Source organism: Dermacentor silvarum, chromosome 8 (genome assembly GCF_013339745.2).
Source record: "Dermacentor silvarum isolate Dsil-2018 chromosome 8, BIME_Dsil_1.4, whole genome shotgun sequence".
NCBI classification, from domain to species: Eukaryota; Metazoa; Arthropoda; class Arachnida; order Ixodida; family Ixodidae; genus Dermacentor; species Dermacentor silvarum.
Window position 1 is genome coordinate 169,566,105 of NC_051161.1, and position 25,909 is coordinate 169,592,013.

General features: G+C 49.1%; 1 protein-coding gene across 1 annotated transcript in view; it reads right to left on the bottom strand.

Annotated features, from left to right (window-relative positions):
* Positions 1-9,183: 9,183 nt before the first annotated feature.
* The window catches only part of LOC119461828 (leucine-rich alpha-2-glycoprotein), a 269,278-nt gene continuing 252,552 nt past the window's right edge, over positions 9,184-25,909 (bottom strand). Inside the window, exon 6 of the mRNA XM_037723201.2 lies at positions 9,184-9,905. Coding sequence (XP_037579129.1) covers positions 9,661-9,905 — 245 coding nt within the window. The 3' untranslated portion in view covers positions 9,184-9,660. The remainder of the gene's footprint in view (positions 9,906-25,909) is intronic.

The following is a 25,909-nucleotide window of genomic DNA, read 5'->3' on the forward strand; positions in this document are numbered from 1 at the left end:
CCTTCCCAAACCCACAACATTCACCCACGTCTTCCAAACAATGCTGACTGATGATATTATTTAAAGAAACAACACTGACATCTCTATAAGGGGTCGAGCTTGTTTTGTCGCTTGCCATGCATACGCAATTGAAGTCACCAATGACAATTACAAACCGATCTGTAACACAGTAGTTACTGATAGCTTCAAACATTTCTTTTCTCTGTTCCGCGTTTGTATATGCACAAACGCATATTATTCGCCAATTGCGTTCAAATAATGTGATGTCACAAACAATGAAATGGCCTAAATTACATGTCACAACTTTCTCTACAACTGCACCCAATATTCTACGTATCATCAGCACACACCCCGCCGACTTTCCCACTGCATGACACACACATACATCGTACCGACTAGTAAAGAGGCGCACCATACTATCCGTCTGTTCTTGACTTTCGATTTTAGTTTCTTGAACTGCTACAATGTCCTAATCTTTTTCAGTAATTAACCTGTAAAGCTGATTTTGCCTCCTTCTTGAGGCCAGCCCTCTGACGTTTAATGTCGCTACAAGCATATGCTTTTCAAAGGTAGCCATTTTTAGTTTTGTTATTGCAGCCAGGCAAACAGTATGGTGCTCACCTTAACTAGAGTGTACTAGAAGGGGGAGTGGGTCCAGCGGACGCCTTAGCAAGCGGTGAGGGTGAAGCAAAAAACACGGAAAATCTGGCGGCGCTGCCGTCGCCTTCTTCTGAATCTCCGGCCAATAAACGTTGGCTCCGGCTGTTTCGGCAGCGCTGATTGGCTAAGGCGAGCTCGCGGGCTGAGTAGCTGTCGTCTGCTCGACGCACCGTCGTTGTTGCGTCGTTTGCGTTCTTTCCGCCGCTCTTTTTCTATTTTATTTGCAATAGATTGGTGGGGAATAATCTCAGTGTTACCGCCACCGAGTATCCGCCTGTCAATGCTCAATGCAGCTGCGGTAGGGTCTCCGACGCGACAAGCGTCCGGCCGGCGAGCGGGGCCGCTCATTCGGAAGAAAGTGACGGTAGCGCCACCTGGATTTTCAATAAAAAATGCCTCAGCGCAGAGCCCTCATTGGACCCACTCCCCCAATCTAGTACACTCTACCTTAACGTACAGACTAACATCCCGCGTGGTGCTGATGAAACAGTATTTACGACTTCTCAGTGTCGTCGCGGGGAAGCGACGACGAGCGTTGCGCTCTGGTGACACGCGGCTTTTTCCCAGCGACGCGCCACTCCTGTTCCGGCTGACGGAGTCGCTGCTCCTGAAGAACGCAGGTTGCGCCGTCATGGCGACGCTTAGATGACGTGCTGTCCAGATCCATCGACGCTGCGTGGTCGTCTTCCACACTTGCCGACACGTCGCCCACCTCTTCAGCTTCTGCCATCGATGCTCCCATTGAAGCAGCGGAACCACTAGCTCGCGTCAGCACATGGTCACGCAGTTTCTCGCTAGACGCGACGCCTCCGTTCTTCGCGTCTGTCGCCGTACTCGCTGATATTGCCGGAGCCGCCGCGGTTGCAGCAGACAGAGACGCTGGCTTTTGTCCCTGGCTACCTTCTTGGGCGCCACTCACATTAGCTGCGTCTGCTCCTGTCGATGTAGATGTAGACGTAGAGCCTTGGAGTTACTGGCACATACCCACTCTGCTCCTGTCTCAGCGTCTGAGGCCGCGTTCGCAGCAGCTTGTTCCGCTTCATCTTCGTCCATTACCAACTCGCTGCTTTCTGCCGTTCCTCGAAAAGCAGCTCGAGCATAGGACCTTGCACATTCCGCCTCTTCGTGTCCATAAGCACGGCACTTACTGCATCTGGGCACTTTACAGTCACGGCGGATGTGTCCTGTAGCACGACAGCGTAGACAGATGGGCGCACGGCCTGGCTCTATGACGAGTACTGTTCCGTTTCCGATGCGGTGTGGTATGCGTTCAAGGCTTACCCCATCACGGAGAATAAGCCGCACAACACGCGTTGTTGAGTCGGCGTTGTCGAAGCCGCCTGTCTTCCACTTGTCGCCAGTGACCTCCTTCACCTCCCCGTACTCTACGAAAGCCAGTCTCACTGCGTCGTTGCTCACGTTGAAAGCGCACCAATGCACTTTCAGCCGCACTTCCTGCCTCTGTGGGTCGATTGCAACGCAGGTCCTACCTTTGACAAGGAAGGGCTTGGTTTCCAGCAACTTCTTTTTCGCTTCTTCAGTGCGGAAATTCACTAACCAGACGTGAGACATCTGGTAAGCCCCTATTCCACCAACCTGCTCAATAATGCCAGCGTTCCTCATAGGCTGACTAAAGTCCTCTATTTTGTGCGGGCGTCCTGCTATGTCGCAATGTAGAACAACCATAGTCTTCAGTCCTTCTCCGGTGGGCATGGGTGGCAGGATGATCCTGTAGTCCTTGGGCACGTCAGAGAACGAAGATCCGCGGCCAGCGTCGGCCGTTGTCGCAGCTCGTGAGGAGCCAGCCATCCTGCGTCCGCACGCGTCAGTGACCAGAAGCAGAATGACTACGCCACGAAGCGCACATGGACACACGCACCACGGTGACAATAAATACCCAACATTAACGAAAGACTGCGCGTTTCTAACGCGTTTGTGCTAGCGCGTTACGGCCCGTGTAAGAAGCTGGTGTAAGACGCTGTGGCCTCTCCGCCTTACCCCCGTATTCATAAACGCTGATGGCGTCGGCAAACGCGGTGCACGTTCCGGCATGTGTAAACTACTGCGTAAGACGCTGTGGCCTCTCCCCCTTACTAGAGAGTACTGCACGTTTCTAACGCGTTTGTGCTAGCGTCCCCTTAAGCGGGAGATGGATGGATGGATGGATGGAAAACTTTAATGAACGTCCTGAGGTACGCGACTCAGCGCGCAGCGGGCCGCTCCCACGTTGGGACAGTCAGGCCATGCCCGACCGCCGCATCATGGGCCCTCTGGACAGCCCATAGTTGCGCCCCGGCATCGGGGCTCTTGATAGCGGAGAGCCACTTGTCCTCATTTATTTGTTCCGTGCCTCGTAACGAGGGGCAACGCCAGAGCATATGGTCTAAGCTAGCGAAGTCATTGCAGTGCCTGCAAGAACTACTGGCATAAGTGTCGGGATAAAGCTTGTGTAATAAAGCCGGGCTGGGATACGAGCCTGTTTGCAATAATCTGAGGGTCAATGCCTGCGCTCTATTTAACTTCTTGTGAGGAAGGGGAAAGTCTCTCCTGCCGAGATAAAAGTACTGCGTAATTTCATTGTATGTTGTCGGTTGATCTCTGTTCTCCACCACTCCTGGCTGGCCGGGGAGTTCTCCATGGTCGCGGAAAGCGAGACCTCGCGCCTTGGAGTGGGCCAGCTCGTTGAGGTTTGTGGGGCCTCCCATGATGGATCCCATGTGAGCGGGGAACCACGTGAGAGTGTGGGTGGCAATGCTTTTACCGTCGAGGATGCGACAGGCTTCTTTACACACGGCGCCAACGCTGAAGGCGCGGATGGCTGCCCTGGAGTCGCTGAAGATGTTGGCATGTTTCTCGTCCAGGAGGGCCAAGGCAATGGCCACTTGCTCGGCCGCACATGACGACGTGCCTCGTACCGAAGCTGCGTTAACGGTCGAACCCTTGTGGTTGATGGACACTACTGCGAAAATTTTGCTGTTGCCATATTGGGCCGCGTCAACGAAGCAGCTGCCGCCAGGGAGTTCTGTCGCCCGGCGTAGGAGCGCCACGGCCCTGGCCTTCCTTCTTTCCACGTTGCGCTGGGGATGCATATTGCGTGGGGCGGGGGATGTGATGATGTGGTCTTTCTGCTCTTTCGGAAGGCCCTGGTAGGAGTCTTTGACTTTAGCCGGGGGGACGCCCATCTCTGTTAGGAGTCGTCTGCCCGCCGTGGTGCCGGAGAGTCTGAGAATCTGTGCCCTTTCTTGTGCTTCTGCAATTTCTTCTAGTGTATTATGAATACCCAACTGCAGAAGTCGGTCGGTGCGTGTGTAGTTTGGTAGTCCGAGCGCGCTCTTGATCCCCCTCCTTATCATGGCATTTAGTTTGTCTCGCTCGGGCCTCTTCCAGACGTGCATGGCCGCTACGTACGTGAAATGGCATAACAAGAAAGCGTGGACTAGCCTTATCAGATTCTCTTCACTCAGGCCTCTCCTTCTGTTAGCTACCCGCTTGATTAGACCGATGACGCTATCAGTCTTCTTTGCTAGTTTGTGAATGGTGATGCTATTTGTGCCCGCCCCTTCGAGTGTCATTCCCAAGATTCTAATGGACGCGACTTTGGGAATCGGATCTCCGCACTTGATGTAGAGATTAATGTCAATTTCGGTGGGGGGTTTCCAGTTCTGTGGCTTGCGGCCCTTTCTAGTGGGGCTGTAGAGAAGGAGTTCCGATTTCTTTGGGGAGCACCGGAGTCCCGTGTCTGTTAGAAAGCGCTCTGTAGTGTCGACAGCTTCCTGGAGAGCGGCTTCGACTTGTCGGTCACTGCCTCCCGCGCACCAGACAGTGATGTCGTCCGCGTAGATCGTGTGACCGATGCCCTGGATCTTGCCTAAGTATCTCGAGAGGTCGACCATTGCGATGTTGAAGAGGAGCGGTGAGATGACTGACCCCTGGGGGGTGCCTCTTCCACTCAGCTCCATTTTCTCTGATTCCAAATCTCCAGTCTTGAGGATGGCGCATCGTTTGCTCAAGAAAGACTTGACGAAGGCATGGAAGGAAGAGCCCAGGTCGAGTTTGGAGATGGCGTCGAGAAGGAACTCGTGACGGATGTTATCAAAGGCCTTCTCCAGGTCCAAACCAAGGATGGCTCTCGTGTCCCGAGTGCAGCGTTCCAGGATTTGGACCTTGATAAGCTTCATGGCGTCCTGGGTGGAGAGGCCTGGCCTGAAACCTATCATGTTGTGAGGGAAAAGGTCGTTGGTCTCGATATACTCGGCAATTCTGTTATGGATGGCGTGTTCGGCCACCTTCCCTACACATGATGTCAGTGAGATGGGGCGGAGGTTGTCCAAGCTCGGCGGTTTACCGGGCTTTGGGATGAGTATGACCTTCGCCACTTTCCATTGTTCCGGTACAATTCCCTCCTCCCAAATGCGATTTATCTCATTTGTGAGAAACTCGACTGATTCGTCCTCTAGGTTTCTGAGAGCCTTGTTGTTAATGTGATCAGGGCCGGGTGCCGACCTACCATTGAGGTCATGTAGGGCGCGGCGGATTTCACTGACTTGGAAAGGCTCGTCCAGCACGGAGTTCGGCTTCCCTTTGTATACTGGGTATGGCGCCTCATCGGCCACAGTTTTGAGTGGCAGGTACTTCTTAGCTAGCGTCTCCAGCACTTCTGCTTCCGAAGACGACTTCTTGGCTTCGTGTAGCGCTTTAGCGAGGACACTTCTCTGGTTTGATTTGGTGCCCGAGTCGTCGAGCAAATGTTTCAGAAGATTCCACTTCCCTCCCGTGCGCATCTGCCCGTCGATTGAATTGCAAATTTCGTCCCATTGCTGCCTAGACAAGGCTTGGCAGTGCTCCTCTATCTGTTTGTTGATCTCGGCTATCTTTTTCCTGAGCTTGCGATTCAAGCGTTGGCTTTTCCACCTCTCGAGGATTGATTGCTTGGCCTCGAGTAGGTGTGCTAGCCTGCTATCCATTTTGTCTGTCTGCAGATCCGTTTCTATGATTTTGGTGGTGGAGCAGACGTCTTGCAGAATTAGTTCGGACCACTGGGCGAGGCTCTCGGGCTTTTCTCCACGGGCGGCGCGGGCCTTGCGAACCTCACGGAATTTGTCCCAGTCAGGGACCGAGAAGGCCTTTTTTCTCTTCTGCTCCACTTGTAGGCTGGTGGCCGTGATGTAATGATCGCTACCGAGGTCTATGAGCAGATTCGACCACACGGCTGAGCCAGCGTTTTTAACAAATGCGAGATCCGGGACAGAGTCCCTGGTCGAGGAGGTGCCGCGTCTGGTGGGAAAGGCTGGGTCCGTCATTAGAAAAAGTCCCGCATCTCCCGCCTCCTGCCACAGGCTTCTGCCCTTGACCGTATCGTGCGGGTAGTTCCAAGCGTGAAAGGGTGCGTTGAAATCGCCGGCCACAACCAGTGGAGAGTTTCCGGCGAGTTTCGTTGCCCTAGTGATGATGGTTTTGAAACGTTGTCTGTGATCGCTCGGGCTGCTGTATACGTTAAGTATAAAAATGCTGGAGATGTTGGATTGACTTGGGATGACTTCGACTAGGGATGTCTCCGTCTTGCTAGGCCGGACCCCTAGATCGTGTGCGACGAAAGTGAACTTGCTGCTGACTAATGTACAGATTCCTCTGCCGTCCCCACGGAGAGCAAGAGCTTTGTATCCCTGTAGTGAAACTTGATCAGTCATCGTTTCTTGCAATAATATAACATGTGGCTTTTCATTGTGAGTGCGAACAAACTGCTGCAGGGTGCATCTTTTATGGTGGAGTCCCCTGCAGTTCCACTGCCAAATCCTAAATTGAGTGTGTGGCCCCATCCTTGCTGTATAGAGCGCCTTCCGGCGTTGCTACTACGGTCTCGAAGGAGGGAGGTCCGGGGACGTGCAGTGGTGGCGGCGTAGGTACCGACGCGCCATCCGGCATGAAAACGGGACGTACGCGGGTCGACGACCTGATGTCCATTTCCGGCACCTTGGGCACTATTTCTGGCATTCTGTTTTCCAAGCATCGAATTTTGACGTTTTGCGCGTCTATCTTCTTATCCACTACCAAAAGTCGCTGATCCACTGCAGAGAGTCGTTCGTTAATCTTCTGGATCTCGAAGCAGATGGAATTCAACATTTCTCTGATTTCCGACTTGGCTTTAGCCTGTACATTTTCGGGCATGCTGGGAACGGCCTTTCTTTTGGCTGGGTTTCCCGGGTGGCTCGCCTCCACGACCATGGAACGTCTGCAAGTTGGGGAGACGGGGTCCCCGAGGGGGTTGAACTAGGGTTTGGAATGGAGTGAGGTTGATTGGCCATGGGAACTTCTGCGGGTTGGGGAGACGGGGTCCCCGAGGGGGTTGAAATAGGGACTGGAACGGAGTGAGGTTGATTAGCCTTTCTGAGCTCTGCTATTTCGGCTCGCATTGACTCGATTATGCTGCGCATCTCGGCATTTTCTTTCCTAAGCTGAGCTATTTCAGACGAACCATGCTCTGGCGCCGCGCCCCCCGTTACCTTTTCGGCAGGGCTCCCTCCGCTCCGCACTCTGTCCGCCCAGGTGGCGCCTTGTTTCCAGGACCGGCTGGCTCCTCAAACCGGACCCTGTTCTGTGGGCCGCGGGAGCGGCCGCCCGATCTGGAGCGGCCCCGGGATCTGGACCTGGAACGGCTCCTGGACCTGGACCTGGAACGGCTCCTGGACCTCGAGCGGCTTCTCGAGCGGGAGCGCCTGCTCGAAGGTCTAGCCGGTTCGCCGCCGGCGCTTGTTTGTGCTGTTGACGGGTCTCGATTCCTGGATTCCGCATTTCTTTCCCTTCTCCTCCGTCGAACGATGTACGGGAGTTGGAATCTTTGCTTGCAAATCTTGTCCGCTGTGGCGTGGGGGCCCCCGCAGAGGCCGCAAGTAGGCGAGCAGGTGTGGTTTTCGTCGGGGTTGTTGGCCCCACATTTCCTGCATAGTTTGTTCTCCGGCGTTGGGCAGACGTCGGCTCTGTGGCCTAGTCTACCGCAGGCATAGCAGCAGTCGTGCTGCCTGAGGTACAAGGAGCACTTGACTAGCGCCGAGCCGTAGAAAACGAAGTTGGGGACCTTGTAGCCGTCGAAAACGATGACTACCGTTTCGCTATTCTTGATTCGCTGGGCTCCCAGGGCTAAGGGATTTCTCTCGTTGAGAATGCTTCTCTCCAGGTCGGCCTGGCTCTCCGACACATCAATTTGCCGTATGACACCCTTGCACGTGGCGTGCGGCGCGGCTTCGTAAGTGCTGAGTTCGTACTGGTTCATTCCCAGGGTGATGCAATTCATTTTTAGATAAGCATCTGCGTTATTGCGAGACGCGGTGCTGAGGACGATGATGTTTTGTGTTGCGTTAGGGCAGACGATGTCCTGCGGGATAGCCGTGATCGTATAGTGGTTAGTACCTTGTGTAGATGGTGCAATTATAATGAAGGGCGCTGTTATAAAATAGGAATGACGTCACATATGGCGCGTGTCATTGGTGGAAGTGAATCGTTTGATTTAGTGCGGCGAGACTGGGCGAATTACACGGAAGATTCACGGTTTACCGATGATTCCCTCCGGAGCTTCGCCCACTCATCATCATTCACCCCGTGCATATGCGGTGTTTTTTTATATTCTGCTTTCACTCTCTCTCAGCTCTCTCTAACCCAGCTCGGCGAAGCTATCACAGCTGGTATGGGGTTGCGAGGCAACGCAGTGACGTCATAGCTCGGCGAGGTTTTGCGGTTCGCGGCACAACTTAAGCGGCTTAAAGAGCTCCGCTGTTAAAAAAAAAACATGTTTAAAAAAAAGGCACCTTATCTCGTGGAAGGAGGAAATTGGGAGAAAACATAGCGCAACGCACGCGGTAGGTTTTAGTGCTTCCACTCTGCAGACACAGCTACGACAGGGCAGCAGACAAGTGCGCAACCATTCAAAACTACTGGGTCTCAGAGGTCACGTGCTGGGTCGATACTGCGAGGAAAAAAGCGAATGGCGTCTTCCGTCCATAGGGCGTGGTGTCTAATGATTGCGCTGCTCAACACCACTGCATAAAGAGGAATTTTGTCGTGCCTGAACGGATATCTATCTGTCGAGAGTGTCTATTATAGACGCAGCATGAACGAGTGAGAACATAAGGCCACTGTGTGACCTTTCAGCTAATGATCGGCGTCGCGTTGTCCCTCTTGTTCTATAAACTTGTGTCCATGTTTGCACCACGGCCTTGCCGTACCATGAATTTTATACCATCTTGCTCAGATTTCTGTCGTTCTAGCACTTATCTGTCATGGCAGCAGTATGAAGAATATGAATTATCCCCGTACTCTCCTTGCACCGTTCCTGCAGCATCATTGCTCTACGAAGGCACAGTAATTCTGGCTAAACATCGTTCTTGTAGAGCCTTCAAGACAGATGTTTGAAGCAAGCGCGCACAGCAGGGGACGCACTTTTCCTCTGCCACCGATCACTTCTGTCTTGATGAAGGCAGCGTCCAGCACAGACCCGTTCGCAGGATGCGTACATAGAAATGACGTGTCTCCTTACGCATCCCGCTTCCGGAAGATGTTTTATTGGTGAAAGAACATGAATGGGAAAAACTATGATTCTGTGGCGGTTTGCTCGTGCAGCTAAACTGACAAAGGACACCTTTATCTTATGGGCCTAGAGACTCAGAACATAATGGTGTCCTCGACAAGGCACTTATAAAACGCAGTGTTTTTTTTTTTTTTGTTTCTTTCTTAGGAAAACGCCTGCTTAAGCTGGCTCGTGTACTTCAGATACCACTTCGCGTGAGACCCTTCACTGCTTGTTCTGAGAGGCTCACGACTGTCTTCCTAAACATGTCTAACTTCCTGCGCGTGCAATCCCAGATTCTGATCGCAATAAAGATAATATACCAGGCACAGCCAGCGCACAAGTGCAGAATCGCCGCCTTTGAAGCAGACGACGCGTGGCGTGGTTGTTTTATGCAACGTACACCCAACCACGGAAGTCTGCGCCCTTCATCCGGGTAGGGGTCACCAGAACGGGCTCAGCTCATTGTCGTGGTCACCGCGTGGAGCTGCGTCGCACTCTTTGCCACAGGCGAGTGCGTCGCAGTCCACGTGCGCCAGGTGGCGGCCGGCCAGGGGCGGCGGCGCGTTGCACCGCCCGTCCAGGTGTCGGTAGTCGGCGGGTGAGCGCTGGCAGTCCCTGCTGAGACAATCGCGAGGCACCAGCCGCGCCAGCCAGCATAGCCGCCGGTCGCACACCACGGGGTTGCCTGCGGACGCATGGAGCCATTGCTCAGCGCTGAGTCAACAGAAAAATGCACTTCTGTGATGGTTCCAAAATATGGGCACAAGTGGTGCTCGAAGCTAGGGTCTAGCAACATTTACAGAGCATTGGAAAACAAACTGCGCGGAAAGTGGCACTAAGCAAGGAGGCAATAGACGGCTGTTGGATAATGTACCAACTAGCTTAAAGGACTTCAGCGTCAAAGTCAGATCACCTCACCACGCAGCGGAGAGTCCTCCTCCTGAACAATGCGCCATGGTGTGCAGTGCCCCGAGAGTTCTCTTATTCCACCAGCTTTCTCTTGACAGCAGTAATCGAAATTATCTCATCTGGCTATTGATGAGCTTCACGGATGGTTACAGAACCAAGTTATTGGCTACACTTCTATTAAGTTATTGAGCCGTAAGAACCTTGGCCACTTGGCTGAGCTGACAAACAACGCGGTCGTGCGACCGCATGCCGGCAGGCAGTGCAAACTTGACAGGGCACGGCATTCGTTGTGCTTGATAAGCTTTGATATCATCTTTCCTGGCACTGTATCCTGATATTCCTTTTTGTATCCCTCTCACTATGCTTCCTTCCTCAAGCGCGCAGGTAGACGTTATAAACTTCTATGATACTGGTTGGCAAACATGATTTCGTTGTGTTCATTTTAATCTGAGATCTGGTAGAAATAAGCAGGATGAACTCGATTATTTTTTTAGCGAAGCGCAAGTACACTTTCATGTATTCAGAAACCTGGTTTGCCTCGGAAGAGAACGTGTTTACATTTACAACATATAAATCCTACTACATGAACCGCAAAGGTAAAAGGGGTGGTGGCGTAGCAATGCTAATCTCCAACCTATGTGATTCTGAACTAATTGTATCGTGATCTGATAGTACGCTTACCAGCGCAACCCACGTCATGATTTGTACTCGGCACGAGCCGTGCCCTTTCTCTTTACTTTTCCCTCTTCACTCTTGGCGTGTCTTTATAAGCAAGCGCAATAAAGGGCACAAGCAGTTTCTCGCCCTTCACTATGTCGGCCTGGTCAATGCTTCGCACACGCCCATAACGCACGGAACGTCACACTAATGTTCGGCTGTATCACTCCTTTTTACGAAACGCTTGCGAGGTACCACATCGACAGATGTGGTACCTCGGTTTTTTGTGTTTGTTAACGCCCTCCTTCAAATAATGTCCGCCTGTTTTTCTCCTTTTTGAACTCTCTGTTAGAATTCATCAGTGAAAGAAAATAAGCATTAATTCTAGGTGGTGACTTCAACATCAACATGTTAGCTGATAGCAGTGCTAAATTAGAACTCGAATCGATGTTAAACTGTCATTCTTGTCGAAATTTTATAACATGCCCCACGCGAATCACTCCACAATCAACAACACTTTTAGATCTGTTTAATTTTGATCCTTCCTTTGCTAAGGCTCGCACTTTAATTCACAATATTAGCGATCTTGCCTATATTGATGCTTATCCGTCAATTGACTAACGCACCTAAACGACTGCATTCGGAATTTTCTTACGGACTCCTGAAACACTATCCGCTTTTAGAGACCGCTTAGGCAGAACAAATTGGAACGAAGTATTCGCAACGAGCGACCCCAACTTAGCATACGATTTGTTTGGGAAGTTCTCTGAATTACACTTTGTTTGTTTTCCCGTCGACATTTAGAACATGCAAAAAAAAAAATCGAAAGCCTTGGGTAAATAAAGAATGCCTCTAGCTTATAAGAAAGCGGGACCATTTGTTTAAGGCATTTATAGTGAGTAAATCTCCTAAAGCCCTCATAGCTTTCAGGAAATACAGAAATTTTGTTACTAAACACCTTCGGGATGCAAAAAAGCAATATTATTCTACCCTGTTCAACTCGACACAAGGACGCACAGAAAATGTTTGCAAGGCACTAAACACTGTAATTAGCAGTGCATCTGAGGCAGTAACTAAAATTGTAGAAGACGGAATAGAAGTTCAAGGCTCTGAGCTAGCTAATCCCTTTAACGACTTCTTCCTATCAGTTGGTGACGCTACCACCAGCAGCGCTGACCTAAGATATATTAATGACCGAACTAACCAAACCACATTTTTGGAGCCAGTTTCAGATGATGAGCTTGTAGCTACATTTCTAACCCTCAGCAATAGCAAAGCCACTGACGCGGGCAATATTCAAATAAAACCTGTAAAATATGTCATTGATATACTAGCACAATGCCTTACCTACATATTTAATATGTGTTTGTCTGCAGGAATTTTCCCTCGAAATATGCAGATAGCAAAATTTACAGTTGTATATAAAAAGGGTAATAGAAATGATATGTCCAATTACCGTCCTATCAGTTCTGCCTGTATTTTCCAAAGGTTTGGAGAAAATAATTTTGAAACGCCTGACCTCTTTTAATGACCGCTTCAACTTGATAAGTTCTGCGCAGTATGGTTTTCGCAGAAACAAGTCTACAGAGCTCGCGCTACTCGCCCAAAAGAAATTAATTCTAGAAAATTTCGAATGCAGAAATATGGTACTTGGGATTTTTTTAGACTTTTCAAAAGCCTTTGACCTCAATAATGATATTCTGCTTCAAAAGCTGAATGACTATGGCATAAGAGGTATCGCGCACAAACTAATCAAGTCGTATGCACTGTACCGTACTCAATTTGTTGTCATTGAACATTCCTCAATAAAATCCATTAAAACAGGTGTCCCTCAGGGAAGCATCCTGGGACAGTTTCTGTTCATACTTTATGTTAATGAGATTGTCCACATTGATGAAACAGCCCATTATATAATCTATGCTGATGACGCGAGTTTATTCTTTTCAGGCAAATGATGTGCCGATTTTGGTAGTCGAGTGAATAGCGCACTGTCTGAAATTAATGCATGGGCTCAAATGAATTCCCTCAAACTAAACAATAATACCACGAAGGCTGTTTTATTTCACCCCCGCCACACATATGTCCAGTTATCCACCATTTCATTAAACAGTTCCAAAATTGAAGTGGTAAAAAGCTTTAAATCAATGGGCGTGTATTTTTTCAGAAAAGGTGACATATGGGATGATCACGTGAACTACATTATTAATAAACTATCTAGGACAACCGGCATTAGGTGCCGCCGTGCTAATATTTTCCTACCTCTGTTAACATACTCATATATAACTCTTTATTTTCTTGTCTATTAAATTACGCGTTTCTTGCAAGGTCAACAGCAGCTGCAAACATTCGCAAACTTACCGTCCTGCAAAAAAAAAAAGTGCTTTACGCCTTGCCTGTAAAGTCCCATATCGCTACCACACTGCAGACTTGTTTAAGGAGCACCGCATCATTCAGGTTCCATCAATGTATGGTTACAAGCTGTGTCGTTTATATAAACTCGGTTTGCTGAAAAATAATGATGCCATGACAAGCATAGCAAGGCTAGAGAGAGAGAGAGAGAAAAAAAACGTTAATCTTGACATAGTGTTCCGAGCGAGGCCCGGTATCACCCTAAGGTGGGAAGGTTCCTTAGTCCAGGAACCCTCTGGCTTCGGCTGCCCTCTTGGCCCTGGCGACGAGTTGTCGTTGGTCTTCCAGGTCCCTGAGGGCGAGCTTGGCCTCCCACGTTTCGAATAGGTGGTCTTCGTTTGCTTGTGGTGCTCGGTTAGCGTCCATTTCCGGCTGCATTTCGCTGTCTTCATGCCACGGGCATTCCAAGAGCAAGTGTGCCAGGGTGTCGGGAACGTTGCAGAGTGGGCAGAGGTAGCTGTGGAGCGTCGAGTAGAGGCGGTGCATTATAGTGCCGTGAGTGTAGGTATTACTTTGTAGGCGTCTGAGGACCACGCTTTCTTCTTTGCCGAGGTTTGGGTGCGGTGGAGGGTACACGCGGCGCTCGAGCCTGTAGTGTTGCAATATCGCCGAATAGTTGTTGGGTACGGCTTCCAACTCCTCTGCCGCGGGTCGGAGGGCGTGTGGGGCGAGGGGAGCCCGGATGACGTGCTCGCGGGCAGCGGTGTGGGCCGCTTCGTTCCCCTCTAGTCCCTCGTGTCCGGGTACCCACGTTACGCAGGTGTACGGGAGCGGAGTGCTACGTCGTTGTGGTACCCTGAGTGCATCAGCCGAGATGCGGCCCCTCGAGAAATTTCTGCAGGCGGCTTGAGAGTCGGTGAAAATGACTGCTGCGTCTGTGCATGTGGTGGTGTCGAGAGCGATTGCGCTTCTTCCGCCGTTTCCGGGTTGCGTGCCTTGACGGTTGCCGATGCTAACTCGCGGCCTCGGGAGTCTACGACGCTGAGAGCGTACGCGTTTCGATGCGGGTACTTGGCCGCGTCGGTGTAGCGGGCGTCTGGGTCTTGCTTGAATCTTCGTTTGATGGCGCTGGCTCTGGCTTGCCTTCTACTCTTGTGGTATATGGGATGCATGTTGCGCGGGATGGGTGTAATGCAGAGGGACTCGCGAACGTCCGATGGGATTCGTTCTTTCTTGTCCGTGTCTGCGACGTACGTCTCACTGTAGTTCAGGTGTCGGAGTACTGATCTCCCGGTGGGTGTAAGCTTGAGTCGTTCCAGTTGGCTGTTCTTGTGCGCTTCAGCGAGCTCTTGCCACGTGTAGTGGACGCCCATCTTAAGGAGACGTGTAGTAGAAAGCCATGGGGGGGGGGGAGTCCCAGGGCGACTTTGATTGCCTTCCTTATTATGATGTTGATCTTTTCGATCTCTGCGTTTTTTAAAGCCAGGTACGGCATGCCGTATGTGATGCGGCTGGTGAGCAGTGCTTGTATTATTCTGAGCGTGTCTTGCTCCTTGAGGCCGCTTCTTTGGCTTGAGATCCTCTTGACGAGGTGCGTGAGTTGCGCAAGGGTGCGTTGTAGCCTTGGTAGGCTGGCCGCTCCGGATCCATTCTTGTGAATAAGGAGTCCCAGTATTCGTAGCGTATCGACTTTCGGGATTGGCGTCCCATTGAGGGTGACGCAGGGGTCGGGCTCTTCGTAGCTGGGTGGCCTGCCTCTCGTTCTTGCTTTCAGGACGAGATGCTCAGATTTCTCGGGGGCGCAGCGGAGGCCACAGTTTTGGAGATAGCTTTCGATGGTGTTTACAGCTTCTTGTAGGGTGCTTTCTTGCCTTCTAATGTTCTCAGCTCTGGTCCAGAGCGTGACGTCATCAGCGTACATCGCGTGATGCAGATCTGGTATGGTCATGAGGAGTTTGGGTAACTTGATCATAGCCACGTTGAAGATTAGCGGTGAGATGACCGACCCTTGCGGGGTGCCTCTGTTTGGAAGTTGGAAGCTTTTGCTGCGGATGTTACAGATCCCGACGGTTGCCGTACGGTCTGTCAGATAGTTTCTGACGTACGCGTAGGTCCTAGTGCCGCAGCCGGTGCCTTCGAGGTTGTTGAGGACCGCGTCGTGACTGACGTTATCAAAGGCTCCCTTGGCGTCTACTGCCAGTGTGCAGTACTTGCTTCGATTGTTAAGGTGATCGAGGATGCCTTCTTCCAGTTGTAAGAGTACGTCCTGCGTTGAAAGGTGCTGCCTGAAGCCGAACATGGTGTCCGGTAGGTGGCCGTTATCTTCGAGGTACTGGGTAATGCGGTCGTGCAACTTATGTTCGAAGAGCTTTCCCACGCACGAGGTGAGGGAGATCGGGCGTAGGTTCTCTAAGCTGAGATGTTTGTTGGGCTTGGGTATCATAGTGATTTCCGAGTGCTTCCATACCGCAGGCAGTTCTCCTTTCTCCCAGCACTCGTTGTAGTACCGGAGGAGAGCCGCAGTGGCCTGCTGCGGTAGGTTGCGTAGATGCTTGTTGGCAATCCGGTCTTTTCCGGGGCTGGTATTTCTAGTCAGCTTGGATAGGGCTACGTGGAGTTCGGCCTGCGTGAAGGGTTGGTCGAGTTATAGATTCGGTTTTCCTACGTATACTTTGCTGCTAATTGACGCGCGAGAAGGTGCATCTCCGCAGAGCTTCTTTTGTATTCCTCGGAGGAGATGTTCTTCTGATCCGTCGTGGTTGTGGATAAGTCTGTGGAGATGTTGCTTCTGTTCCGCTTTGGTAGGTTCCGTGGCAAGGAGTGCGCGTGGGAGGTGCCATGTCCTCTTGGTGCTCAGAGTCCCCTGTAGCTTGTCACAGAAAGCATGCCAGTTCTGCCTGGCGAGTTGGTCTGCATATTCTTGAGCCTGCTTGGTAAGGAGAGCGACGCGTGTCTTTAGCTTTCTGTTGAGCTTTTGTCGCTTCCATGTTTTGAGGAGGGCACTTCTGGCTTCCCAGAGGTGGAGAAGATGCGCGTCGACCGCGGACGTATAGGCATCGAGTTGTATGACCTTGGTGTGGCGTTCTGCTATATCTAGCACATTTTTGAGCCACTCGTCAATGTCGGTTATAGTTGCTCCGGAATCTAGGTTGTCCTTAAAGGATTTCCATTCAGTTAGTCGTGCAATTCCGGTCTTGGTCTGTCTACGGGTGTGTGCTACATCTAATTGGAGGATATGGTGATCGCTCCCTAGGGTTTCCGGAAGTCGACTCCACTCTGCCCAGGGGACGTCCGCCGTAAAAGTAAGATCGGGGTTTGTGTCCCTGGAGACGCTGTTTCCAATTCTCCTGGTCTGGAAAGCATCATTCCAGAGCGTGAGTCTGTGTTGTTATGCGGCATCGTGCACTCTAGCACCCTTCCTCGTGGTGGTATGATATCCCCATGCCGTGTGCGAGGCGTTGAAGTCCCCCACTATTACCACTTGGTGGTCATTCGTGGACTTCTTGATTTTTCGTACAAAATGATCAAAGTCCGGTAACTGGTCCCGAGGGGGGCTGTACACGCTGGCCACGAATAGGCTTTACTGCGTCTTTCGTTCCGGTAAAACCTCGATTAGGGTGTTTTCTGTCTGGGTGTTCTCTATGTCGTGTTCTTGCGCCGTGAGAGTTTTCTTGACCAGTATGGCAGTGCGTTGGGTGTGTGCATAAGTGGTGTATCCTTGCAGTCGGACATTCTGCGTGTTGGTTTCCTGTAGTGCTATGATGCCGGGTTGATTCAGCTTGATGAATTCTTGCAGGCTTCCGTGTCGAGGGCGGTACGATCGACAGTTCCATATGCGTATAGTTGAATGCTGGCTCTTCGCCTTGTGCTTAGTGGTCGCCATCGTCGATGGATTCGAATAGCAAGGCTAGAGAAAAGGTTAAAGCAATAGAGAATAGCAAGGCTAGAGAAAAAGTTATAATGTACGCCATCCTGAAGTGTGGTATGTCGCCAAATGTAGAACCAATTACGGAAATCAAATGCTAAAATTTCAATGGCCTACACTTCCAAACCACATAATAAAAGAAAATAACCTTGACATATCTAGTACATCACCAAAGCAACTGCGTTTAATGTTTGTGTAATGGTGTGATACGACGGTTTCCTTCTTCTTTATGAATGCGTTGTAATACATTTTCAATGACGTTTTATAACTCCTGTAAGTGTTTCCTGTTGTACTCCCTTAGCCGCACGCTTTTATGCTTCCCCGTGTGTTTCCTATTGTGAGTTTTTCATTGAGTGTTTGGTTTATGGTTTTCTTTTCGTTTTTCGTTTTGTGTGTGCGTTCTACAACAAACGGCGTTGTCCCCAATGGGGTTCTCGGGGGCTCGGCCTCAGAGAACCGTTAGAATCAATTAAGGAGAAAAATCACACTGCCATCACAAATTGGCGTCCGCAGCGACAGGACAAAGCCTCAAGCTGTTCTTACAGGTTTTACCTGTCCTCGTAACTTTTTCTTGTTGCGGAATAAAATTCAATCCAATTCAATACCCGTGATTGGTTGCTCTTGTGTTGGTGTCAAGATTGCGCTGCCTGCTATATGCCGAGAAGTCTAAACGTAGGCACACGTCGACACAAGCTGTATATGTATAGGCTGTCCCACGTAACTTGAGCCAAGCTTTAAAAATATGCAAATTGCCACGTAGCTGGACATAACTAAGGTAATGTTATTTGCCATTGCTTGGGGATACTCAGATAATTATCTACATTTTGCCTAATTACATAACTATTCTTAGTTAATTAGTTAACTTCCCAAATGATATAAGTAGGAGAAAAGTGTCAATGAGAAAATTGTAGACCAACATGAAAAACTCCAGGTGAACTTTTCTGTTGCTCAATGCGTGCTTCTAAAGGCGTTTTACCAAGCGTGCAAGAATACACGCGAAGTGCCTCGAGCGGCCTCCGCAGCGGCAACGTCATCCAAGGAGGCAGCCACTTTTCTCACGAGTGCAAGACGTACAGCAGTTTTGCTACGGACGAAGGTTAGGGAAGTGCTGAAAATTAAGCTTGAGGCGTTCAACAAACCAGCACTAAACCTAGCCTAGTTTGGTTTTGGAAGGCGTGACCAAAATGACGGCGAAAATTTCGAGGACTGTTAACCGACCTACGAGTGTTGTAGAGAAAAGTTGCGAGTTTGCTGAGCTCACTAAGAAGCCGAATTATTATCGAAATTTACCGGCCGCGGTGGCTTAGCGGCTGTGGTGTTGCGCCGCTAAGCACGAGGTCGCGAGATCGAATCCCGGCTGCAGTGGCCGCATTTCGATGGGGGCCAAATGCTAAAACGGTCGTGTGCTTAGATTTAGGTGCACTTTAAAGATCCCCGGGTGGTCAAAAATTCACTACGGCGTGCCTCATAAGCAAATCGTGATTTTGGCACGTATACACACCAGAATTCAAATATTCTTTAAATAAGAGACAACAAGCTGAAGGAAAAGCTCTGAAAATTTTTCATTCACCAAAACGGTAGAAATGTGCCGCTCGCGAGAGCATGGCGAAAAACCATGCGAAGAAATAGAGCCCCACCTAAGAAGCCAGGCCGAAATGAATGTGCTATCTGAGGTTGGCGTTGCACCAAGTGCGCAAAGACCCGACCATGCATGCCCCGCAAAAGGACGCGGCGGAAGGAATAGCTTCGCTGTAGCCCGCAAGAACTCGAACGAGCGAAAGGTTGCATTGGTCGAACTGCAGGACTTCTGGTTGGAAACGTTAACACAAGCCAGTGACGATTGCTGGACGGCTACTGTTCGCACATAGGCACCACGTATTCACGCAACCTACTACAGGAGATGACAAACAAGCAGCCGCGCTACCGCAACGTAGCTTTAACCATAGAGGAAGGAATTCAACAAGAGCGGACACTCCCATAGAGCCCAGCGGCCGAATTGACTGCAGCGCGCCAAGCGGTCGGCATCAATCACTTCCGTTTTCGGTTTTGGGCCCGCGCATTTTGAACACTGCCAGCTGCGCTTTTTTTTTTTTTTTTGCCCGACCGCGCACGGTCTTCGTGCGGAATCGGTTTATTATTTGGTAAAAATGATTGCGGACGATCTTGTCAAGTCCCATCGAATCTGTGCCACGTGCAATTCCACAAAGTAGACGCAAGACCCCTTGTGAAAGGAGGGAATATTTATTTTGCTCTATATAAAAGCTCGTTCAGCGCTTTGTGCGTTCATCCAACGTTGTGACCCCAGGTAAGCAGTAGTTACTGTATAAAGCTCCGCAGGACGGCATCAGCTGAAAAAAAAGTAAATTACAAGCATGTAACAGCATGTTACAAGCATGTAACAGCATGTTACAAGCATGACGCCCCTGATACAGTGTAAATACAGCAAAAAGACGCCCCTGATGTATAAATACAGTATCGGTCCCCATGAACAAATAAGAGTAACACAATATAAATATTTAGGATTAAGGACTTGAGGTGGAACATTCACCTCAATGAAGTTTGTAGAAGGGCAGATAAAGTTCTTTGGGGCCTCAGGCGAAGATTGTATAGCGCAACTCCTGAAGTGAAAAGCCTGGCGTATAAGATACTAATACGGCCAATCATTGAATATGCTAGGATAGTATGGGACCCACACACTGCTACTAACCGTCATAATTTGGGAAGAGTTCAACGACTGGCTTCTAGATTTATATTTAATAAATATCAGCGCGTGCACTCTCCTACTGAACTATGCAGTCGTGCAAACCTTTCCGCGTTAGAATTAAGGACGAAGTTTGACCGATTAAAATGTTTGTTTTTAATTATTCATAACCAGGTTAAAATAAATTTATCTGAATACTGCGTAATTTCACCGGATCGACGCTTCAGACACAGGCACAGCTTATACATACAGTCGCCAGTTACACGAAATGATACATTCAAGTATAGCTTTTTTCCCAGGGTGATTAAGGAGTGGAATGAATTACCAAATTCAGTTGTCACATCTTCCTCCGTCAGTGATTTTACTGCTGGTTTAGAGAATGTTATCTTCTCTGATGTGAATGCTTCTTAGCATGTATTTTTGTTTCTGGTGCGCATAAAACAACTTATTTTGTCTTTGTTCACTGCATGTCACTTTTTATAGATATTGCCATTATACTGCCTTGTAACATTTTTTTTTTTTGCTCGAGATGTAGCAGAATTTTGTATCTTTTCTTCTATTTCTTTTTCCACTCCTGTAAAGGCCCTTAATTGCGTTGTCAGTATAAATAAACAACAACAACAACAACAATGTGTCATTTTGGTATTTAGACATATGAATACTGCGTGTAGAGGCGAAACGTGATAACAGCGGTGAATGGGCGGCATTACAAAAAATAAAAAAATAAAAGCAATTCGTTTTTACAAACATGGCGCAGAAAATACCAGACTCATCCCAAGCAATACCATAAATATGAAAACACCTGATTTCCAAGCATTCCCCTATTTCCGTGCATTATTTCCTGCACTTTAGCAGCACACGGGCGACTTGGCGTTTCCAAAAATTGGCTTCGGGCGACGCGAAGGTACGCTACATACACGGACGTACGCTACATACACAGACGGACGCAACAGAGCCTCCCAGCCGGACCATGCTAGACCACGGCCGCTGGATGCGAAAACGGCGTTGCGTGCCTCGGCGCCACCGACACAAGCTGCGAGAGCGCGTGAGATGAAATGCGCAGCGCTCTGCTGTAGCTTTTGCTCGGGCGCGTGCGTCGTTGCGCCACACGCGAAATATTCTTTTAAAAGCCACCTAAAGTACACAATGGTTCATTACGACTCTTGCTTAATGACTGCTGCAGCTGTTCGGGAATTTTTGTGCTTGCCCTGTATGCCCGAGATGCGACTTTGCGCACCGATCTCTATTCAAAGAAGTAATCATGGGCGTGTTTTCCCGGTATCCAATAGAATCTCAGCTAGCGGTGCTAGAGGTGTTCCACCTTGCCTAACAGATCAAAATTCTCCATTTGTGTCTTAATATGTTTCACCATAGAGGTTTCATAATTACAATCAGATAAAAAAATCACTTCGGAAATTACAGTTGCCTGCTGTTTACTTAACATCAAATATGAGCTTATGCTTTCCTGCAGCTGTCTCTAAACCCGCTGATAGTAGATATGATGAAATATCCTGTACCACCGCCACAAACTAATGCTTCTCATGTGTGTGCGACCATCTCGCAGAAGTGAATTCGCGTCACCTAAAAGAAAATTTTCCGCAAGATAACTTTCATTCCACACAGAATTCCAACAGTGAATATGAAACAACCCGAAGTGAATTTATCGAATAGCAAGTTTGCGCTCTTCCCTGCCCGTGTTTCTTCCTTGTCTTTTGCGCTGCACATGTCTTTACATCAAGCCCATTGGCTCGCGTCACAGTCTCAAGACTTTTCTTTTTTGTGGTTTTTGCAACAGCTTTAAAATACGTTCAACCGTTGCATTGACGATGCCAGTACAATTGCAGAGAAAAGGTACAAGTAACGTCTTAGGCCCCCTTCTGTTCGACAACGACATGATAGACACGCAGAACGAGGCAACAATCGTTCTATACGCGGATGATACCAGCCTGTTTCTCTCTGGACCAGTGGCTGACGAGGTCATTCGTAAGGCGAACGCGCTCCTTTCCACTTTATCAGAATGGTCCAGCCGCAACGGCCTCAAAATTAATAACAAAAAATTCAAAGCAATTCTGTTTAGGACCAGGGGTAGACAGGTATCTCTATGCGACGAACTGCTGCTTGATAATGTACCCATTGAGATTGTTAGCGAACATAAGGTACTTGGTGTCGTTTTCAATACTGCACTGAATTGGACACACCATGTTGACATGTCGAAATCCTTAGTATCAGCAACAGGTGCCTTGTTACGATGTCGCCATTTCTTTCCGGAAAACGTGAAATTACAAATTTATCAGGCACTATTTGCGTCACACATTAACTACTTCACGCTTGTGTGGGGCACCACTACAAATACTAACATACACAAAATTCTTGTTCTTCAGAAACGTGCACTTCGAATTATAGCCAACGTTCCATATCTCCAAACAACATTACACCTTTTCACCAAATTTAACATAATCAGAGTTACTGAGGTGCATCACTTTCGTTTGCTGTATTCATACTTATTTTCCTCTACAAAGTTCTCACTTCTGAAATCGCTGTCAGGACTACAACGGCAGTAGAGTGACCAACGCACCTGTAGCCAGGACAAATAGCTTGTCCCGAAAAGGCGTACTAATTACCTAATGCAGTCACTAGTCTACAATGTCCCTTCTCTTTTCAATACATATGAAAACGAAGGTATTGACGTTCGTGCCTTAATGAGACGGCATTTTTTGTTTTCCAATGATACATGACGCCTGTGCGTGAAAACAAGCGCGCAGATCTAATAAAGTGTTGTTAATGTATCGCTATCTTTCTTGGTATACTTATGGTATTTACTCATTATGACATGAAGTTGCGTTGTTTTTCAGCTTTTTAATTTTCAATAACTCTGTCAAATGACGACTGTTGTGCACAAACTGATATCTAATATGTTTTGATTAATACAACCCACGTACGCTTATATACTTTATTTTGTTGTACGCTGTCTGTAGTGCTGTCATAAAGGGCCTTCAAGCACTTTCAAACTGTTTACAAAGCTTTTCGCCTGAAGGACCCCAACAAATTGCAACAAAATGTTGGAAATAAAGATTTGATTGATTGAGCGATTGAACTTCATCAAAAGTATTTCAGAATTTTTTTTTTTTTTGACTGCTTCGGATTGTTCGCTTCGCACATCAAGGCGGGACACCGGGTGTAGTGCGGCAGCAGAGCTGAGAGGAGCAACGTGCATAGCGTTCCGCTCCTTCTCACCTCCACTGATTTCATTACTCTGTTGACAAAGTTCCACGTGAGCTGGCACATGCCGACGAGTTCTGGTGTGGGGTATTTTGGATGCTCGCTGTCCATGTTTTTCGTTAACCAATAAATTGCCTCCGTCGGGTTTGACACTTGCAGGAGTTCATTGCATTGAGCGGCACTACTTTCGTAAAATTGAGCAATGAGCTATGAAGGTGTGTTTTTTCGCTAGAACAAAAATTGTTTCTATTTTGCTAAACAAATGTCTCTGACAATGCAAAAAGAAAAAAATACTAAGGATGCCAATTGCAGCTCAAGTGGTTCAACGAACCAATCCTTTCAGATCGCGTAGCCTTTAAAACATTCGAGTTCATACCTTTTCATCACAGTCACGAGCCAGGTAGACAGTCAAAAAGCCAATTGGAGTAATTTCAAGCTCATAGCCAACATGTATTACAAGAAGGATTGAAAGTCCTCTGAGGGTAAAGCACAGAAGGCGGTTTGCAACCCGAGGTGCTGCCATTGCATCTTGCTCTGAGCCAGGTCCCATGTCGACAAGGTCAAACATTTTGTCCACTTGACGATCATATATAACTTTTTGTTGTATTTACATTTCGTCAATAATAAGGAAGCACATTTGCTACTGCTCCACAACCGAGCCTTCTCTCACGAAACGCAGGCGCTCTTTGATCAACGGGATTATCCCAACCTTGCCTGTTGACTTACTTTTGCAACGTGGTACGACAGGGAAGCTTGAAGAGAGCCCTGGACCGGACGTGACTGTAGCCTTCCAGAGAACACACTCCCTGAGGATAACCTCGCTATATGCCAGATTTTTTGCATGAAAGTTAACTACCTGATTTTGAATGAACAAAGTCGCTTTCTCGTCTTGGTTGGCAGCTGCTATGGACGGTCAAGAACTGCTGAATTTCTTTACTCTCACCGTACGCTCTCACACGCTCGCGTGTTCCGTCGCAGCCGTCTTGAAGCGTCTGAAGAGCCTTTTTTGAGGCGAAAAAGTTTCATCTCGAGCCGATGAATAATTTTCTTTGACTTCTCCATCATGCCGTCAATGTCGGGATCGGTTTGCGATGCACTATACAAAACAAAGCGTTCTATGCACTGTTTGCCCTTGCAGTTTCAGTAGCGAGTTCAATAACGGAACCGTGAATTTCGCCTTCCGATTGATTTATCGCGCAGTAATCTCCACTTTCACTGGTCACAACTTCACTTTGTTCATCTGGCATACTTAGCGACACACATTTTCGGGGATTTTTCGTATTTGTTTGTGTATTGTCCCTTCACATGTATGCCGGATAATTTGGAAAAACTGAAGGAACTGCAGTCGGAAGCAAGACCCTATACTTTGTTGTCTTGCGGTAATCATCTTCTTTAAAATGCAGGGAACAAACCAGTGATGAGGCTCCCACTTGCTTTCTTTGCCACTGGAACCGTGAGATGTTGTGCAGCCAGTGAGATCGTCGTCCTGCATCTGACGGAAATTCGTGGTAGCGGATTCTTCTCCGCGTTGCTCGTGCACCGTGGCACACAACAGTTACGCAGCATAGTGCCGCATGGGCAGTACTTCCCAGGAAGAGAGAGCGTACACAAATTGGTGGCAGGCAAATAAAAGCTCCGCTGAGAAATCGTGGTCCTCCAAATGACTGATTTGCTGCAGTAGCGTCCGTGAGAGCGCCGCCGGTACGCTTTTTCCCGCCTTTACCCGTCCCCGCCACGTGGCGCCCAACAGCGGCCGCATATGCAACTACGGCCCCTCACGCTCTCTCTCATAGCAAGCCGCCTGGCGTGGCAGGCCGCACCGTATGCGCTTGCATCCAGCGGCCGTAAAGTCTGGCGTCAGAGAAAGCGGCACGAACTTCTCCTAGCAAGATGCGCTATTGACTACGCACCACGGCTGAGTTGGTTCTCGCTAACTGCGTCACAGCGCCCTGTGCGGCCAGTGTGCCTCAACAGAACCGAAATAAGTTACAATAATCCCCTAGGAAGCGTCGGAAACATGTCCCAGCACGATTAATTAACTTAACATTAACGGCCGAGCTTTTTTTTTTCGCTAACTGCGTCATAAGTCTCCGTCCCGTGCCGTAAGCCTAATTGCGTCGTAGACTGTAAAACAAAATTTCTCACCTTGCCGTAGTCCAATAGTGCATGCAGTGGTGTCGTGTCCCAGTGCAGAAGGAACGCAAGAATACACCGGGAGCCCAAGAAATCGGGCTACATTAAAAAAAAAGGAGACAGACGGGTCGCCGCGGGCGAGCGCTCAAACGCGCGCACAGCCGTCCTCGCTCGCTTCAGTGGCGTGTCTGGCGGATGACGCATGCATTTGGCGCGTCATTGGACTGTCGCTATAGGCAACGCAAGAAAAAGAAGTCGCAAAGTTTAAGTTCATTTATACGCAAAACGTTTTAGTTTTCGCAGGCAAAGAATTAAAAAAAGTTGTCGCAGTTTCACCTGAAAGGCGAAGCATCAATTGCGATAGCAAATTTGTAGAGAGCTATACGGAGTAATGATAGTAGCTTTATCAGCTGTATAAACTTGGGCATGCAGCAGCACCGGCAACACGCAGAACTGTTGTCGACGCCGCCGGCGTTTTGCCCGCGTTCGCACAAAATGCGTGCGGCGTTGGTGACTGTTGCCGGAGCCTCTGATATAAACAGGCACTTGATGCCGCAGCTAAACGTCGCCTCCCTTCCCTCCCCCGCGCCCTTTCGCGCGTCGGAATAAGGCGCGTTTGCTCTACATATATGGTGATTGTAAAGGAGGAAAGAGACGCCTACTTCTGCAGCCCTTAAGGGAGCACGGTGCAAACCGCGCGTTTGTTCTCCGCCGTGGGTTCACTCCCCGTGAAAGCGCGCGTCCCTCGCGCCCTTTCACTCGCACATACAGCGTTCGGCGGCGCGCGGCGACGATT